The sequence below is a fragment of the Xenopus tropicalis genome, chromosome 8 (genome assembly GCF_000004195.4).
Source record: "Xenopus tropicalis strain Nigerian chromosome 8, UCB_Xtro_10.0, whole genome shotgun sequence".
NCBI lineage: Eukaryota > Metazoa > Chordata > Amphibia > Anura > Pipidae > Xenopus > Xenopus tropicalis.
The window spans coordinates 108,072,694-108,090,700 of NC_030684.2; the positions used below are offsets into that span (position 1 = coordinate 108,072,694).

Here is an 18,007-nt window from a genome sequence, read left to right on the forward strand (position 1 = left end):
TCTCTCCTGCAGGCAACTTCACATGACTTTGGAAAATCAAAGCGATGCAAAGGCCTTTCCACCGGTGACTCCTATTGTTGCCGGTGGAAAGGCATTTTGGAGTGGTTAGTCTCTGAGATAGCAGAGATTTATCACGGGCAACTGACTTGCTCCATGGGTCCTTAGCCTCTGTCCCACGCAGAGATTAGTCTCCCACAACAAATCTCTGCTACTGTGGTGTAATCTCTCCTAAAAGCCTTTCCACCTGCAACAAAAAGAATTGCTCGTGGTAGGCAAGATTTAACAGTGACCAAGAAATCTCTGCATGGGCCATCAGCATTAGGGCTGTGGCACACGGGGAGATTAGTCACCCGCGACAAATCTCCATTGTCGTGGGCGACTAATCTCCCCGAAATGCCATCCCACTGACGAAAATGTAAATCGCCGGCAGGATGGCATAGGAAACTTTCACGATTTCGGGAAATCACAGCACCGCAGGGTGATTAGTCACCCACGACAAGGGAGATTTGTCGCGGGTGACTAATCTCCCCATGTGCCACAGCCGTTCAAGGTTTCCATTTATCTTATTAAGGGATGGCCACAGATGAACCCGCCAGGTAGACTGTGACCCCCAGTCTCTGGTTCTGTGAGGGGATGGTAAGCTTTAGCTAAGCAGCAGCTGCAGGGGCTTCCCTGTTCTGGGTTGATCTATATTTTAAGGCGAAAACAGTAATTGGGCAAAACCTATTACATCCTTGCGAAGCCCTGCAAAATTACCAAGTTTAAACGTGCCTCTAGTGCTTTGGTGCCAAAAATGCCACAAACATTTTTACAGGCGTTGTACTTGCTTATTCTTCTTCACTTGTTTCAACATGTTAGTGGCACAGATAATCAGTAGCCTGAAAAATGTAAGTTTACCTTGTTTCATGTAAACCAAAGGATCCAATGCTGTGTGGCTGGCACCCCTTGGCCCAAGCCTGTGGCTTGGGTGCTCAATGGTGAAAAAGTGTTATTTCCTCTTCTACATATTCCTAATGGCTCTGCTTAAAAGTTAGGGTAAAATTGGCATAAACACTTATTTACATGGAACCTCGCCAGTTAAGGTAGCCACACACTTGCCAATATTATTCCATATTAGTGGCCATAAATGTCTAGGCCTACAGCTTGAGTGATCAAAACAGCAGGATTTTATTTGTATATAGACAGAGCGAGGGGAGCTGTGGTTTATCACCAATTCTTCACATACTGTCACTCTGGAAGTGAATTTCCCTTGTAGCTGTGAAGCACTATTCATAATCCTAATTTTTTCCTTGAAACTTACAACTCCTCTTATCAAGATTTTTATGGATTTATTCCTTAGTTCATATTTCTTGTATGAGTCCTAAACACTAAACTAAAAATGACTGTATTACTTTTAATCACTCCAGAAAATATCCTGTATATTGTTCAGTGTATGTTTTTATTGTACAGATTTATCATTACTGTTAAAACTTTCAGATGCTATAAAATAAAACTGCTTGCTAAGCATTTGATTGATATCTGTGATTATCTTCCTAAGAGTCCAGTTATCTGAGAAAAGTCAGCTCACAAGGGCAAAGTTCTGGGTGGGGTTCTGTGAAGATAAAAAAATGGCAGGGTGGTTTTCCACTGGAGGCAGATGGTTAAAATGAATATTGGGAACATTCTATAGGGCACAAATCAAGTTTCCAAAATGTATTTTATTAAGTAATGGCATTCATGTTGTTAATCAAAACAATGCAATATTTATGTGTCCCATTGTTATATACTGTAGGCCCTTCTATGGGGGTGCCTTCAGTGGTTCAATAAGTGGTAGACAGTTGGTATAATCATCAGCTATCGGATTTAGTAATAAGTACTAGCATAGACTGTAATTGAAAAAGACATTGAAATACCACTGCTTTTGTAGATGTACAAGTAACCTTGGCTGGGATTCACAGAGAGACTCTTTGGGGCACCGGCAGGCCAAACTAAACTTGAAGAGGAAGAGGTTTGAATTTAAAGGAGAGCTGTTCAGGGCCAACTGGGCAAGATCTGCATTGACCTGAAGAATTTCATTATTTGAATTTAAAAAGCAACCTGATAATCGAAGAGTATTTTTCTTGCATTTAATAAGCAACGAACATTGCAAAAGAAGTTTTCTGGCTCAGCTGCTCATTTCCCATGGCAACATGTTCTGGCAGCTGTATTATGCATTTACATGCCATTGTGGAGGGTCATTTTCCTATTAAAGGTCAAGGCAAATGATAATTAATAGAAGTAAGTGATGCTTCATAATGAAATATCTTTTGGCAGCCTATACATAAGGCACTAGTGGTGAGTGAAACAATGCAATCTAATAGCCACGCAGATTCCATTAAACTGTTCGGATCCAATTGGCTACCGACAGCTTTTTCCACCACAATTAATTAAAAATGAGAAATAATCAGATGCCTCTAGCAAAGTTCCACACAATTGCAGAACATGCCAGAATGCATTTACTCGGTATAAAATATGTAAAGAAATAAAAGCCCTATTTTTTACATTCTGATCCTTCTGTTTAGTAGCTTATTAGTTTATACTAACTGGCTAATTGTCCGGTACTGACATGTTTTTAGCAATAAAGACATACAATAAAGGCACAAAATGTAGAAACATGATTAGGACCTGAAAATCATTTATTAATTTATATAAAATAAATGTATCATTGCTCCTGGCTACAAGAAAGAAAGATTCTGAAATGCTGGGAAACACTGCTCTCTAGTGGCTATTGAAGCATCAGTCATGAGCCTTGTGTGCAATAGCTACAGCGGAGCTATGAGAAACTCTCAGGGTAAGATAATGACCCACTCCTGACACATTTAAAACCCTTTTTCACCAAGACTGGATCATTCTATCCAAGATGCAGCAAGCTGGGTAAGAACACAGAAGTGGGAACAAGTACAAGCAAAAGGTGTGAAGCCATAGCAACCAGTAAGCTTTTTGTCTTTTAAGTAGCCATACACCGTAAAATCTTCTCCTGATATGCCCACCTACAGGTGTCCGATATTGGGCTAATTTAATCATTTGGCCCTATGGCCGTCAGTGGTGCCCCATACCAGGGCAGATAAGATGCTGAATCAGTCTAAAGCAGCGCTGTCCAGCTGGCGGCCCTCGACCCACCTCTGTGTGGCCCCTCCCACCTGTCTGGCTGCTTTGATGGTTTAACTTTGTTAGCTTTAAATTGTATCAGTACTGAGATTAACTGGCCCCCCCTGTGTTGTTCACACCTTTTAATCTCTGCATTGTTCACCCCCTGCAGTGTTCACACCTCAGGCTCAGGCTGTAATCACTCCCATTGTTCACTTCTTCACACCTCAGACATTGTATGTACTGCCTGGCCTATGCTGCCTGTGTATAGGCAGCATAGGGTAGGCAGAGTATGGCCCTCCTCCCACGCCCCCAATGGCCCCTCCCACAGTGACCCCTCCCATCAATACAAAGGACACACAGACATTGGTAGCCAGGGCCCCCTAAACCATTGGTAACCAGGGCCCCTCTAAAACGCTACATTTTGCATTCGTGCCAGGGCAGGTACCCCCTAAAACATTGGTGGTCCTCCCCCAATGTCCTCATACTATGGTCCGCTCCCCACTGCTTTCTCCCACTCCCCCAGCATCCTCCCATATCCTTTGCCCTGTCCTCTGGCTCCACAGAGCATCCTCCTGCCCCCTCCCCCCAGCATCCTCCTGGGCCCCCCAAGCAGCCTCCAGCTCCACCCCAGCATCCTCCTGTTCCCCCCAGGCCCGCCCCAGCATCCTCCTGCTTCCCCCAGGCCCGCCCCAGCATCCTCCTGCTTCCCCCAGGCCCGCCCCAGCATCCTCCTGCTTCCCCCAGGCCCGCCCCAGCATCCTCCTGCTTCCCCCAGGCCCGCCCCAGCATTCATTCTCCTGCTTCCCCCAGGCCCGCCCCAGCATTCATTCTCCTGCTTCCCCCAGGCCCGCCCCAGCATCCTCCTGCTTCCCCCAGGCCCGCCCCAGCATTCATTCTCCTGCTTCCCCCAGGCCCGCCCCAGCATTCTCCTGCTTCCCCCAGGCCCGCCCCAGCATCCTCCTGCTTCCCCCAGGCCCGCCCCAGCATTCATTCTCCTGCTTCCCCCAGGCCCGCCCCAGCATTCATTCTCCTGCTTCCCCCAGGCCCGCCCCAGCATTCATTCTCCTGCTTCCCCCAGGCCCGCCCCAGCATTCATTCTCCTGCTTCCCCCAGGCCCGCCCCAGCATTCATTCTCCTGCTTCCCCCAGGCCCGCCCCAGCATTCATTCTCCTGCTTCCCCCAGGCTCGCCCCAGCATCCTCCTGCTTCCCCCAGGCCCGCCCCAGCATTCATTCTCCTGCTTCCCCCAGGCCCGCCCCAGCATTCTCCTGCTTCCCCCAGGCCCGCCCCAGCATGCTCCTGCTTCCCCCAGGCCCGCCCCAGCATTCATTCTCCTGCTTCCCCCAGGCCCGCCCCAGCATTCATTCTCCTGCTTCCCCCAGGCCCGCCCAAGCATTCATTCTCCTGCTTCCCCCAGGCCCGCCCCAGCATTCATTCTCCTGCTTCCCCCAGGCCCGCCCCAGCATTCATTCTCCTGCTTCCCCCAGGCCCGCCCCAGCATTCATTCTCCTGCTTCCCCCAGGCCCGCCCCAGCATTCATTCTCCTGCTTCCCCCAGGCCCGCCCCAGCATCCTCCTGCTTCCCCCAGGCCCGCCCCAGCATTCATTCTCCTGCTTCCCCCAGGCCCGCCCCAGCATTCATTCTCCTGCTTCCCCCAGGCCCGCCCCAGCATTCTCCTGCTTCCCCCAGGCCCGCCCCAGCATGCTCCTGCTTCCCCCAGGCCCGCCCCAGCATTCATTCTCCTGCTTCCCCCAGGCCCGCCCCAGCATTCATTCTCCTGCTTCCCCCAGGCCCGCCCCAGCATTCATTCTCCTGCTTCCCCCAGGCCCGCCCCAGCATTCTCCTGCTTCCCCCAGGCCCGCCCCAGCATGCTCCTGCTTCCCCCAGGCCCGCCCCAGCATTCATTCTCCTGCTTCCCCCAGGCCCGCCCCAGCATTCATTCTCCTGCTTCCCCCAGGCCCGCCCCAGCATTCATTCTCCTGCTTCCCCCAGGCCCGCCCCAGCATTCTCCTGCTTCCCCCAGGCCCGCCCCAGCATGCTCCTGCTTCCCCCAGGCCCGCCCCAGCATTCATTCTCCTGCTTCCCCCAGGCCCGCCCCAGCATTCATTCTCCTGCTTCCCCCAGGCCCGCCCCAGCATTCATTCTCCTGCTTCCCCCAGGCCCGCCCCAGCATTCTCCTGCTTCCCCCAGGCCCGCCCCAGCATGCTCCTGCTTCCCCCAGGCCCGCCCCAGCATTCATTCTCCTGCTTCCCCCAGGCCCACCCCAGCATTCATTCGCCTGCTTCCCCCAGGCCCGCCCCAGCATTCTCCTGCTTCCCCCAGGCCCGCCCCAGCATGCTCCTGCTTCCCCCAGGCCCGCCCCAGCATTCATTCTCCTGCTTCCCCCAGGCCCGCCCCAGCATTCATTCTCCTGCTTCCCCCAGGCCCGCCCCAGCATTCTCCTCCTGCATCCCCTGCATCCCCTGCATCCCCTGCATCCCCTGCATCCCCTGCATCCCCTGCATCCCCTGCATCCCCTGCATCCCCTGCATCCCCTGCATCCCCTGCATCCCCTGGCTTCGGTGGTCTCCTTAGCAATGTCCCGCAGCTCCCCGTTGCATCTTGGCTTTAAGAAGGTTGCGCCCTTGCGTGTATGTGTGACGTCAATACGCACGGGCGCGTTCGTTCTTTGTGCGCGGCCCCAAACGTGACGTCATTTGCTAGCGACTGGATGGGGTTTGTGTACAGACAGTCGCTTATGTACCCGGAAGATACTTACGTAAAGAGAAGTATTGCGCGCAAAGATTCAACGGACAAGGTAATTTGCTAGCATGTGAATGGGAATGTATGTGCGCTACATATTAGCTGCTTGTGAGGAGAGCATGGCCGCCAAAAGCTTCGCCTAGTCCTGCTGCAGTGTCCCTTGTCCTGTGCCAAGTAACAAGGGTCTCCTCAGAAGGTGGGGGCGGTGGGAATGTAGTTGCGATTGAGCTCCCCTTTGTTTCTCAGGGAGGCAGGTTAAAAGCCATAGAGAGGCTATGGTCAGCAACATCATATACAAGCAATGATCGCCAGAAACCGCTTGGTATATAAGAAAATGTCATTCTATGCAGCTTCCGATATACCGCTTTTATACATGTTCATTGGTTTGTAACTTATTGCTGTTCTCTCTCTGTGTGTGTGTGTGCGTGTGTGTGTGTGTGACACTTGGGACTTTGTAGGAGAAGCCAGTTCTCCCCGGCTCATTCAGTCTCCTGCTGCTGCTGCACTTGCTACATCTTGTATTCATTTCAGGAGTGGGAGACACCAGGACAGCGAATGGCATAACTTGCTTAGAATTTCATTTTTTTTTAATTAGGCAATTTTTGAATTTTGAAAAATATGAAATATAATTTTAACTGACTTTGGGTCCCTTGGAGCATCATATGATTTATGTAGAAGGCTAATGGCCTTTTGAGTGATGGTTGAAGCTTTTTGTTAATGTAAATGAAGAATAATTTGTGATTATTGGTCTCTGTTCTGGCAAACCATGTTTAAAAGGGGGTTGTTCACCTTAAAATTTACTTCTAGTATGAAGTAGACATTTGGTATTCTGAGACAATTTACAATTGGTATTCACTTTCCAGTTTTTGTGGTTTTCAGTTATTTATCATTTTGTTTACCAGCTCTCTAGTTTGAAACTTCAGCAGCTATCTCGTTGTTAGGACATTGTTTACCTTAGCAACCAGGCAGTGGTTTAAATAAAAGACTAGAGTATGAATTGCAAAGTGAGTGAATAGATAGATAAGAAATAAAAGTTAACAATAAAACAGTTAAAAGTAATCTTGCAGAGCGATAGTTTTTTTGGCTGCTGGGGTCAGTGAAAACTGGAAAGATTCAGAAGAGGAAGGCAAATAATCCAAATACTATGAAAAATAAATCATAAAGACCAATTGCAAAGTTTGTAGGAGTAGTGGATTCTATAGCATACCAAAATTTGATGTAAAGATGAACCATCTCTTTAAATGTTAATGTGAACATAATATTGACAGTTATATTTTTTCATTTATTTATTTACTATAATGGCTGTTTGCAAACATTTCTCACAACCATATACAAATGTTATTCTAGGCATAAATGTGATTTCTTATAGTGTTTGTTCTAAATAACTTTCCAATATACAGTTATGTGTACTTATTTATGACTATGAATATTTTCATTCATCCAGGTCATGGACTTTCTAAGTAATCATTGAATCATTTCAATGATTACTTAACATGTCCAATTGCTTTAGATTTATTTATACTAGATGTACTTATTTACTGTGGTTTTAAAGTTATTTGTAAATCTAATTGTTGAATGCAGTGTTTATATTTTCTGGATCTGACTACTGGAAGAGTGTTGTAGAAGACAGCTTTATATAATTCAGGTGGTTTCTGCTACATTGCTACAGTAGGAACCAGAACCAATAGTGCAGGAATCATAAATGGCAAGATAGATACTGCTTTTAATTTACAAACACCATTCACATCACTAAAAATTGTATATGTATATGGGAAAGATGCTTAGAACTGCAGTTTTTATGCATATTGGGTGTTCAAGGGACCCTAGAACATGTGCTTTTAATGATATTGCCTTTATATGTTCATGCCAGATTATATTAAATAACATAGAATACTTGATTTGTTGATAACCCTACTGCCATTTTTTGCATGCATATGTGCCAATAATGAGGTAACCAACCATCATATTTTTGGTATGTGTGGAAAAAAAATTCAGCCAATCTTAAAGGTACAATAACACAATTAATTTTTTATTAATTACATAATCCATCGCTAAACTGTTGTAATAGGTTTGTCATACAGCCCTTTGTTTTTTTTCATTTGCTTTCCCAAAATTACATTTACAAATTAGGCATGTACCATGCAGCCTGATTATCCTTGTGGGCTGGTTCCTGCTCTAAACCCGAAGCAGGGTAGCAGCTTGGGAAGCAGCATTGTTAAGTGAAATTTCTGCTCCTCTGTCTGGCTTTTTAAATTTCAGGGCAGAGATCAAATATAAATGTACTTTCCAGATGCTGACTTACCAGAAATGTCTCACTATAAAGCTGTCTAGTTGCTGACTTCTGGTTCAGGATAAATAGTGCCCAGTCACCCTATTTACATGCATAAGGTAGGCCTAGACCTAGAGAATGCTTTTAGTAGGTGTAATTATGAGTGAAACATTTGAAAAAGAAAAGGGCGAGTAAGAGGTAAATATTCATACAGCAGCTTAAAGGTGGATTAGGTGCTAAAAGATTTTTATGTTACTGTTCCTTTAAGAAGGACAGTCTGTGTTACAGTGATACAAGCATCTCATTTTGACTGCCCAGAATCCAGTGAGCTGGCACACACACTCAAGCAGATTGCCCCATGTGCCATTTATTAGCAGAGGTCTGCCTGGCTCCATTATGTTGGCCTGAAGTACCTCGTTTTCCATAGACTGCTACGTAAGCAGTGAGAGAGAAAGAGAGGCGCTTTTATCTATTTTGCTTTCTGCCCTGTAGCAATGTTGGTAAAAACACGCTTTTAACATTAAAGGAACAGTAACACCAAAAAATTAAACGGTTTTAAAGGAAATTAAATATAATGTACTATTGCCCTGCACTGGTAAAAGTTGTGTGTTTGCTACAGTAAAGCTGGCCATACACGTGGCGATCTCACGATGTTTCGTACGACCGTCGGTCGCACGAAACATCATCAGATCCGCCACACACCATTCAGGGCTGAATCGGCAGGTAAGGAGGTAGAAACAATAGGATTTCTACCTCCTTCTGCCGATTCAGCTCTGAAGGGAGAATTTTGGTCAGGCGCCTTCTATGGCGCCCGATCAAAATTTTCTAACTTGGCCGATCGGCGAGCCGACCGATTTCAGCAGCTTCCTGCGATATCGGTCGGCTCGCTGACATGCCATACACGCACCGATTATCGTACGAAACGAGGTTTCGTACGATAATATCGGTGCGTGTATGGCCACCTTAACTCTACTATAGTTTATATAAATAAGCTGCTGTGTAGCCCCGGGGGCAGCCATTCAAGCTGGAAAAGAGGAGAAAGGGCACAGGTTACATAGCAGATAATGGATAAGCTCTGTAGAATACAATAGAGTTTTATCTGTTATCTGCTAAGTGCCTGTGCCTTTTCTCCTTTGAATGGCTGCCCCCATGGCTACACAGCTGCATTTGTTATATAAACCATAGTAGTGTTTCTGAGGCAAACACACCATTTGTACCAGTGCAGGGCAGCAGTACATTATATTGGAATTTCTTTTATACACTTGAATTTTTTGTTGTTACTGTTCCTTTAAGCTTAATGCCAAGGTCATGCCAGCACTGAGAGAGAACTGCCATCTTTTCCATCAGCATTTATGCCTTTAGAGAGAATGCAGTGTGTCCTGTAGGCCTTAGAATGTTGTATATACATAAACAGTGTATTCACACTAAAGGTGGCCATACACGAGCAGATCCGCTCGCTTGGCGATGTCGCCAAGCGAGCGGATCTTCCCCTGATATCCCCACCTACAGGTGGGCGATATCGGGGAGCATTTAGGTAAAAAAAAAAATAATCCGATCGTTTGGCCTCAGGGGGCGGCAATGGGGCAGTCGGATCGGGGACCGCATCAACGAGCCGATGCGGTCCCCGATCCGACCGGATTTTCTAACCTGGCCGATCGAGATCTGGCCAATTTCAGGCCAGATATCGGTCGGCCAGGCCGCTCTGCTCTCCCCATACACGGGCCGATTAGCTGCCGAATCGGTCCAAGGGACCGATATCGGCAGCTATAGTCGGCCCGTGTATGGGGACCTTAACTTCTTACCTGTTTGTGCAAAGGGGGAAAAACAGGATTGTTTGTTTAAATGTACACAGCAACTTTTAAATTCAATTTGCATTTTAAACAAATTAGATACTACAAACACTCACTTTTGGTTGTTTATGCACAGCATTTGTCCTTGAATACAAAGATCTAATTAATATGCATGGTTAAATTGTACAGCTAACAATGCATTATCAGGACGATGTGACTGAGAGCCAGTCTATTTATCAATTCTGCAGTTAGGACTAAAGGTGTACACCTTCAGATCCGCTCACTTGGCGATGTTGCCAAGCGAGTGGATCTTCTCCCGATATCCCCCACCTGCGGGTGGGCAATATCGGGAGAATCCAGGCTAATTCGATCGTTTGGCCTTGGCCCCTGAATTATAACGACAGGTATAGGCAAAGTTGATCCGACTAGATTTTCTAACCTGCCCAATCGATATCTGGCCGATTTCAGGCCAGATATTGGTCGGGCAAGCCCGTTGGTAGTGCCCATACACAGACCGATTAGCTGCCGAAACGGTCTAAGGGACCAATATCGGCAGCTAGACTCGGCCCGTGTATGGGGACCTTAAGGGAACACAGTGCTGGGGATATACTTTTCTCCAACTGCATTTTGTGCACCACAACAGCCCCATGTGCTGTTATCCTTAAAGGAACAGTAAGACCAAAAAATGAAAGTGTTTTAAAGTAATTAAAATATAATGTACTATTGCCCTGCACAGGTGAAGCTGCTGTTTTTGCTGCAAGAACGCTACTATAGTTATATAAATAAGCTGCTGTCATTATCATTATCTGCCATGGGGCAGCCTTTCAAGCTGGCAAAAATGAGAAAAGGCACAGGTTACATAGCCGATAACCAATGCGCTCTGTAGAATATAATGCAGCTTTATCTGTTATCAGCTGAGTAACCTGTGCCTTATCTCCTTTGAATGACTGCCCCCATGGCTACACAGCAGCTCTGTTTTTATAAACTACAGTAGTCTTTCTGAGGCAAATACACCAGTTGCACCAGTGCAGGGTAACATTGTATTGTCATTACTTTATACACTTTCATTTCACTTTTGTGTTACTGTTCCTCTAATTGGAGTTTGTTGAACAGAGAATCTTGGAAGAACTTAACACTTAACAATAAGTAGCTGGAAAATATAACACATCTGACAATAGTTTGGTCATTAGTGGGACATAGTTCCTTATAGTTTGCAAGATGTAGCGAACAGTTCTTACATTGAAAGCTGTAGGATTAAAATATCTTCTGAATTGTAATACCGTGTGCATTTAATACTTATCAATTGTAGCCAAATGATAGAAAACACTGGCATATGTAGCTTTAGGACATATTTGGTTTTTATTATCATTTGCTTTATCTATATAAATAATAATGTTCAAAATAAAAAATGTTATAAATCTAGTATGCTGGGAATAGTTTATAGCAGTTAGTCTGCCTGGTTGCTCCTTTGTCCTTACCAAACCTGCAGCCTCCAACATACATGCAAAGTGCAGCATTTCTAGCTGATGAAAAAATGGCCAAGAACTCCGAAGCAAATAAGAGAGGAAGCTTAGCCTAAAATAATGATTGCTTTTGTAAGCATTAATCATATTTTCTGTTCTTCTCTGCCTTTCTCTTTGCAGAGGCAAAAAGGCAAAACGTATGGTGGCTTCTGTTTGTATTTCCATCATGTAGCAGTGATGCAGCTGAGAGAGGAGTGCATGGTGCTGTTACAAGTGAAAAATAAACCCCTGACAGCAAAGAATATCTGGTAATTGCATGGTTTTAGTAGAGTTGTTGAAAAAAGCAATTTTATACACAGTGTTGCTTAGAAGTTTGTGAACCCTTTAACATTTTCTTTATTTTTATATGAATGTGACCTAAAACATCATCTGATTTTCAAACAAGTGCTAAAAGTAGATGAAGAAAACCTAGTTCAACAAATAAAACTTGTTATATTTATTGAAAAAAAAATAATCTAAGCATTTCTGACAAAATTTGCTCCGTGTGCCTGCAGCTGGCCTAGTGCAGTAGCTAAAGGTGCAGGCACATAAAAAGGCTGTTAGGAGAGTAGGGGCGAGTTCTTATCCTGCATTATGTGAGGGTCAAGAATGATCCCTGTGTGGCCCTAGCCTAAAATTAGAATAAGGCAGATTCTGAGGCATATTTTATGTCAAAATCGTGTAAAATACATGTTATACTTTCAAATGCTAATCCATATATATGCACTTTAATGGCTAGAAATGTTGCTACGGTGTACCCTAAACTGCTAAAGAAAGGCATTTTATTTACTGGAGTGCTGTTATATGGATCTTGATGCATGAGAACACTGGCAAACAGGCGACCAAAGAACTGAGAATGAAATAGGGAGGGCTGTCTTTCCATATTGTATGAATACTTATAAAGCTCTGCTGTAGATAATAGACATGAACTAATACCATACATTGCCATCATGGACATGATCCTTAATAATAGTTTTATTATCATGAATAATGACAGCACGTATTTATAAAGCGTCATGGTAATCCACAGCACTCTACAATGAATGGGTGTATACATTGAATATAACATATTTACATACAGAAACAACCAATAACTGATAGTAGAGGTTAAGAGGGCCCTGCCCAAAAAAGCTTAAGATCTAAAAATATGTTATGTTTGTTTATACCAGGCTAATTCTGAAAATAATGCCAATATAGAATCCAACTCAATTTCTCATTGCTGTTGTTTGGAAACTTGTTTTCTTGCCAATATCAACAGATTGTACGTGTGACTTTTTACAATTTTGGACCAGTGGCAGACATTTACTTACATCTCTGCATGTAGTTGCAGATACCCCACACTCTTATAAATTCCTAGAAAGTCCGTTATGTTTTCCCACAGTTCTGTCTTGAAAGTTCATTATCAAGTTTTCATGCCAGGGAATTCTCTGACCACGCAAATGAGTGAGATTTTGAGAAGCAACGTGTATGTTATGCCTAGCCCACAACTTTGTTCCCTTCAGCTGCTGCTTTATATAGTAGGAATGTGTCAGTCAATGATCTGCCTGTGAAATAGCTGGACTGACGTATGCTTTCTTCTCTATCTGTGACCTCTCCAATATGGGCATGTCAATAAAATTGACATTACTTCTTGAAAGTTGTGGGATAAAGCAGGCCTTGACAAATAACACATTCTCCTTCATATTCTTGACCACTGTTTCAGATATATTTGATTTAATACAATCACATTGAGATCAAATGTTTGCATAATATAAAAGGTTGTTTTGTTAAGTTGCAACATATATTTCTTTGCAAGCAACATTGCACTATTGACTGATTGGAAAAGTATGGGATCTGTTTTGCATAAACCCATTACCCAGAAAACATAAATTACGGAAGGTGATGTCCCATAGACTCCATTTTAATCAAATAATTCACATGTTACAAATGATTTCTCTTTTCTCTGTACAGGTATGGGACCTGTTATCCAGAATTCTCGGGACCTGGGGTTTTCTGTATAAGGGATCTCTCCGTAATTTGGATCTCCATAACTTAAGTCTGATAAAAATAATTTAAATATTGAATAGACCCAATAGGATTGTTTTGCCTCCAATAAGGATTAATTATATTTTAGTTGGGATCAAGTGCAAAGTACTGTTTTATTATTACAGAGAAAAAGGAAATCAATTTTAAATATTAGAATTATTTGCATATAATGGAGTCTATGTGAGAAAGCCTTTGCATAATTCGGAGCTCTCTGGATAATGGGTTTCCGGATAACGGATCCCATACCTGTAATGATAAAACAGTACTTTGTCCAAATTACAAAAAGATCCATTACCCAGAAAAACCCAGGTTGCAAGCATTCTGAATAATAGATCCTATACCTGTGTTTTATTTTGCTTTTAAGATTGTTAATCTCTAACTGTTTCAGTAAGAGCTTATTTAAATCTTGCCTGGCCCCCTGGCAAAGGATATGCTACCAGCTAAATTATGTTCCTTAGTTTGCATATTGGTATTTTTATTAGTTGACTCCATATATAAAATATTGGTGCATGCTTTTCAGTAGGATTTACATAATTGGCTAAAGCTCTTGTCCTTAATGCTCCCTTTGATACGAAGGGTGGCTTCCTGTGTATTTTTAGTGCTTGTTCCCAAGCAGCTCTGTGTTTACTGAGCTGTTTAAGTGTCCCGCTCTTCCTGAATATTGTGTATCATTGGCACTATAAAAATATAGTTTTACATACTAGTGGCAAAAGTTATTCTAAATGTTTCAGGAATGTTCCGGTACATAAAGATGAACGATTGTGTATGTATTTAATATTATAGTTTCTTCTTATAGTCAGGGCTTTTGCAGCCTAATTCAACTTGTACTGAATTTGACCTTCTTGCTATATAAAAACTATATATAAATGAGAGCTAGCTCACCCATACAGCAGCTGCCCTTGCAAACAGGGACATGTTTGTGTGCAGTATGTTCTTTTCATAAATAAGATTTAAATTCCCATCATACTGCACCATTGAAAAGTGCATTTAGAGTGTGCAAATCATGATCAGATGTAAAAAAAAAAAAAAAATGCTGGACTTTTTCATAAATGACAGGGGTGGGCCCGAGAAATGCTGTTCAAGTACAACCTTCAGCATCCGTCCTTGGTAGCTGCTATTTATAAAGCAATGTATTTTTTTCTATTCACAGTTATGGCTTGAGTTTCTTCTGAGTAGACACAATGGTGCGGGAACGAAAATGCATCTTGTGCCACATAGTTTACAGTTCCAAAAAGGTAATGTATATTCAGGAAGTCAGGTTAGCTTTGTGTGCCCCCTTTTTCTTGCCCTTCAATTATATATTTGCTGGGGTATGTACAAGCACCTTACAGTAAATTCTATAGTATGTGATAGCCAGTTCCATTCATTTCTAGAAATCTCTTCCAGAGACAAAATGTGAAAGCAAAAAATAATTCATTTTTTGAGAAAGTTAACCCAACAAGCCAGCTAAGTTCACTTATGCACAAAACAAAGTAAGTTACAGGCCTTCCATGGATCCAAAGTGATTTAAAAAAGAAAACCTAGGTGCTTACTGTAGTTTGTAGGTAAAGTCAGTACTGGTTTATCTTGACAAAGGCATGATCTAGGTGTAAGTCAGTATATTTGAATATAAGGGAAGCCACTTTATCAGACTTATGTTATTTTAGGAAATGGACGAGCACATGCGGAGCATGTTGCATCACCGGGAGCTGGAGAACATAAGGGGCAGGTAAGTTAAATTTAGTATGCACATACATGCTGCTTTGGGGAGAATATTTACTGGAGCACTCCTGTTTCACGTAGGTCGGTTTCAAAGCTTTGTGCAGACTTGTACAAAGCGGGACAGAGTGGTGGGCTGTCTATATGTTTTAGCATGTACAGAGCAACTGGCTACAGTTATACAACAGCTGCATATCCTGAGCAACTGATCGTGTTTCTCTGTTTCTTTAGATACTTCATATAGTAAAAAAAAAAACAAAAAAAAAAACTTCATTTTAATCCTTGATATTAAATTGCTTTACATTCTCCATTTCTCTTGACCTCTGGACCTCTAATGAGATGTGTGTGTGATGTCAAGTTATTTAAAAAAAATATATATATATATAATCAAGACCAAATTTAATGCACAAATAAACCGCTTATAAAGGGAAAAATACCTTCCTTTTTTTGCCCATGCTTGTCTCTGAGGACCATTTCATTCAGCTACTTCTTCACCTTGTTCCAAGTGATGGATTCTGGGTCCTCCTGCTTTGGTGAATGTACAGACTCTTTGAAAAGGCATTTTAGGTTTTTCCATAAGGCTTATTTGTCAGCTCATGCTGATTAGTTATAGACTGGGTATTTCCATAGCACACAAATAGATATATGGTTTACATACCCATAGGCTGCAAGCCATATTCAGTTAATGTCTCAGAATGGCTCCTGGTTATGTGTTGTAGTGCTAAACCTACACATCAACATTACTGCATAGAAGCCAATGAAAACTCAAGTGTCTCAACCTCATATGTAATAAAAAGCAATAAGTTTGCCCAGGAGCAGTAACTCATACCAACCAATAGTACATTTGCTTTTAAATAGGTGATCAGTAAATGCTACCTGATTGGTTGCTATGGGTTACTGCTAGTGGGCAAACATAGTGCCTTTTATTACATAACCCCATTAGACAATTACCATTTTGAATGTGACAAACTACTATGGCTCAGTGTGGGTCTGGGGTTGCCACCTTTTCTGGAAAAAAATACAGGCCTTCCTATATATTTATCTTTATCTTCTATTAATAACATCATCAAGCATCACTGATACTGGTTAGGTGGCAGCCATATGTCGGTCTACCATTAATATTAATTTGCACCTTGGTGAAATATGAGAAAATGAGAATAGTTGTCCTTTAATGTAATTTGCAAAAGATTCAAGATCATAACCAGCATTTTATGTTTTTTTATGTTTTTCCATCATGTCAGTTTATGCATGACCTCTGTAAAGCTCTGCAGAATAGACCTGCCCCATATGAAGGATTATAATAATAATGTGCACCAGTGCACTTTATCAAACTGTCTGTCATCATAAGATATTCCATGCAACATATTTACAACACAGAGATGTGTAATATTCCAGAATCTTCAGCACTTGTGATTTTATGCACAGATGCAACCATTTGTGATTCTGCTCAGCTGCTCATGTCCACCCACTGAATAGATCTTCTGTAGTATAATGCATATCTTGTAGGGCTGTAGGCACCCTCCTCTCATCATACCCTGCGAAGCTGCAGTTTTTACATTCTCGACCCGTGTCTCAGCTGTCCAGCCAGAGTCATGTTACTCTCCTACAATTGGCTGCGGTCCCATCCCCCATATGCCTTATTCTGAGCTTGTAGGGAGTGTTTGGATGGAGGGAATAAAAGTAGAAACTGTTACTAAGGCTGCTCACAGCAACTGGCACCATGCATGGGCTTCAGAGCTGTAGCTAGCTCTGTAAGCCCTCAGCCTCCCCTCCACTATGCTGTATATCCTCTAAGGGACAGATTTTTAGTACAACAATTAAAGAAGATTTCTTTGTTATTTTGTTTTTTTTTTTAAGCTATTTGCCTCTTGATTGTTGGAGAAAAATCTATCCTTATTTTTAAAAATTTTATTTATTCATATATGAACTTCATGTTCAGAATTTAACATTTGTTAATAAGTGACTACTGACTAAATTCTCTCTGTGCCGTGAGTTTCTCAGTACTACATATATTTTCTAAGGAGACCTTCCCTTAGAGGAAACACAGCATAGTCTGCCTTTGCCAGCAATGCCAGTTGGAAGAATTGAGTGCCCTCCTTCTGCCTCTTTTCCCAGAGACTGCAACCATGAGTGCCGTGTCTGCCAGGTAACAGTGGTGGGCCTTTCAACATATGCCAAGCACATATCTAGCCAGCTACACAAGGATAATGTTGATGCCCAAGACAAGGAGGAAGAAAAGGAGGAGGCTGAAGAAGAATATTTTGACAAGGAACTTATCCAGTTAATAAACCAAAGGAAAGAGCAATGCAAGTAAGTTATGACTATTTTGGTTTTGTGATCTTCTGGTTAGAATTCTCGTGACAATGCTGTTGGAGGTGTTGGCTCATCTGTTCCTAGGAGGTCTCTTTAGAAAGAAGCAGAATGGCTGCTTAAATGATATTGAAGTATATAAGCTCTGAATGTACTTGGGTCTATAAAGGGACCCCATTTTAGGTAGGGAAATGACTAAAGTAGATACATTTACCTTTGGATACGTTTTGCTGCTTCACATAGTATGTTAATGTAGTTCTATAGAAACGTGCAGGTCTCTAATGCTCTCCTGCTTTTTCTGACTGGCATCTCCTAGAATTGTTTGACACCCATAGATCTTTGGGACTGACCGGGAGCTGTAATATGGCAACAGTGTGTCCTCAGGATGTAAATACTTGATGTGTATGAAAGGTTAGGTCATCGTTCTGGGAATAGTATGGCAGTGTGTCTCACCTTAGCCACTGGAAGAATTTGTGGTACATTTTATACTCAAGAATACCAAGATATACTCCTGCTTTTCATGAACATCAGCTTACAGCAGTTTTATATCTTTGGCTGTGATGG

General features: G+C 42.8%; 1 protein-coding gene across 4 annotated transcripts in view; it reads left to right on the forward strand.

The window, feature by feature from the left end:
• The first annotated feature begins 5,764 nt into the window (after positions 1 to 5,764).
• The window catches only part of znf106 (zinc finger protein 106), a 34,582-nt gene continuing 22,339 nt past the window's right edge, over positions 5,765 to 18,007 (forward strand). The window contains exons 1-5 of one of the 4 annotated variants that reach the window (XM_031890203.1): positions 5,765 to 5,904; positions 11,552 to 11,679; positions 14,586 to 14,670; positions 15,082 to 15,143; positions 17,249 to 17,443. In XM_031890203.1, the coding sequence (XP_031746063.1) occupies positions 14,617 to 14,670; positions 15,082 to 15,143; positions 17,249 to 17,443 (311 nt within the window). In that variant the 5' untranslated portion in view covers positions 5,765 to 5,904; positions 11,552 to 11,679; positions 14,586 to 14,616. 4 annotated transcript variants of the gene reach the window in all.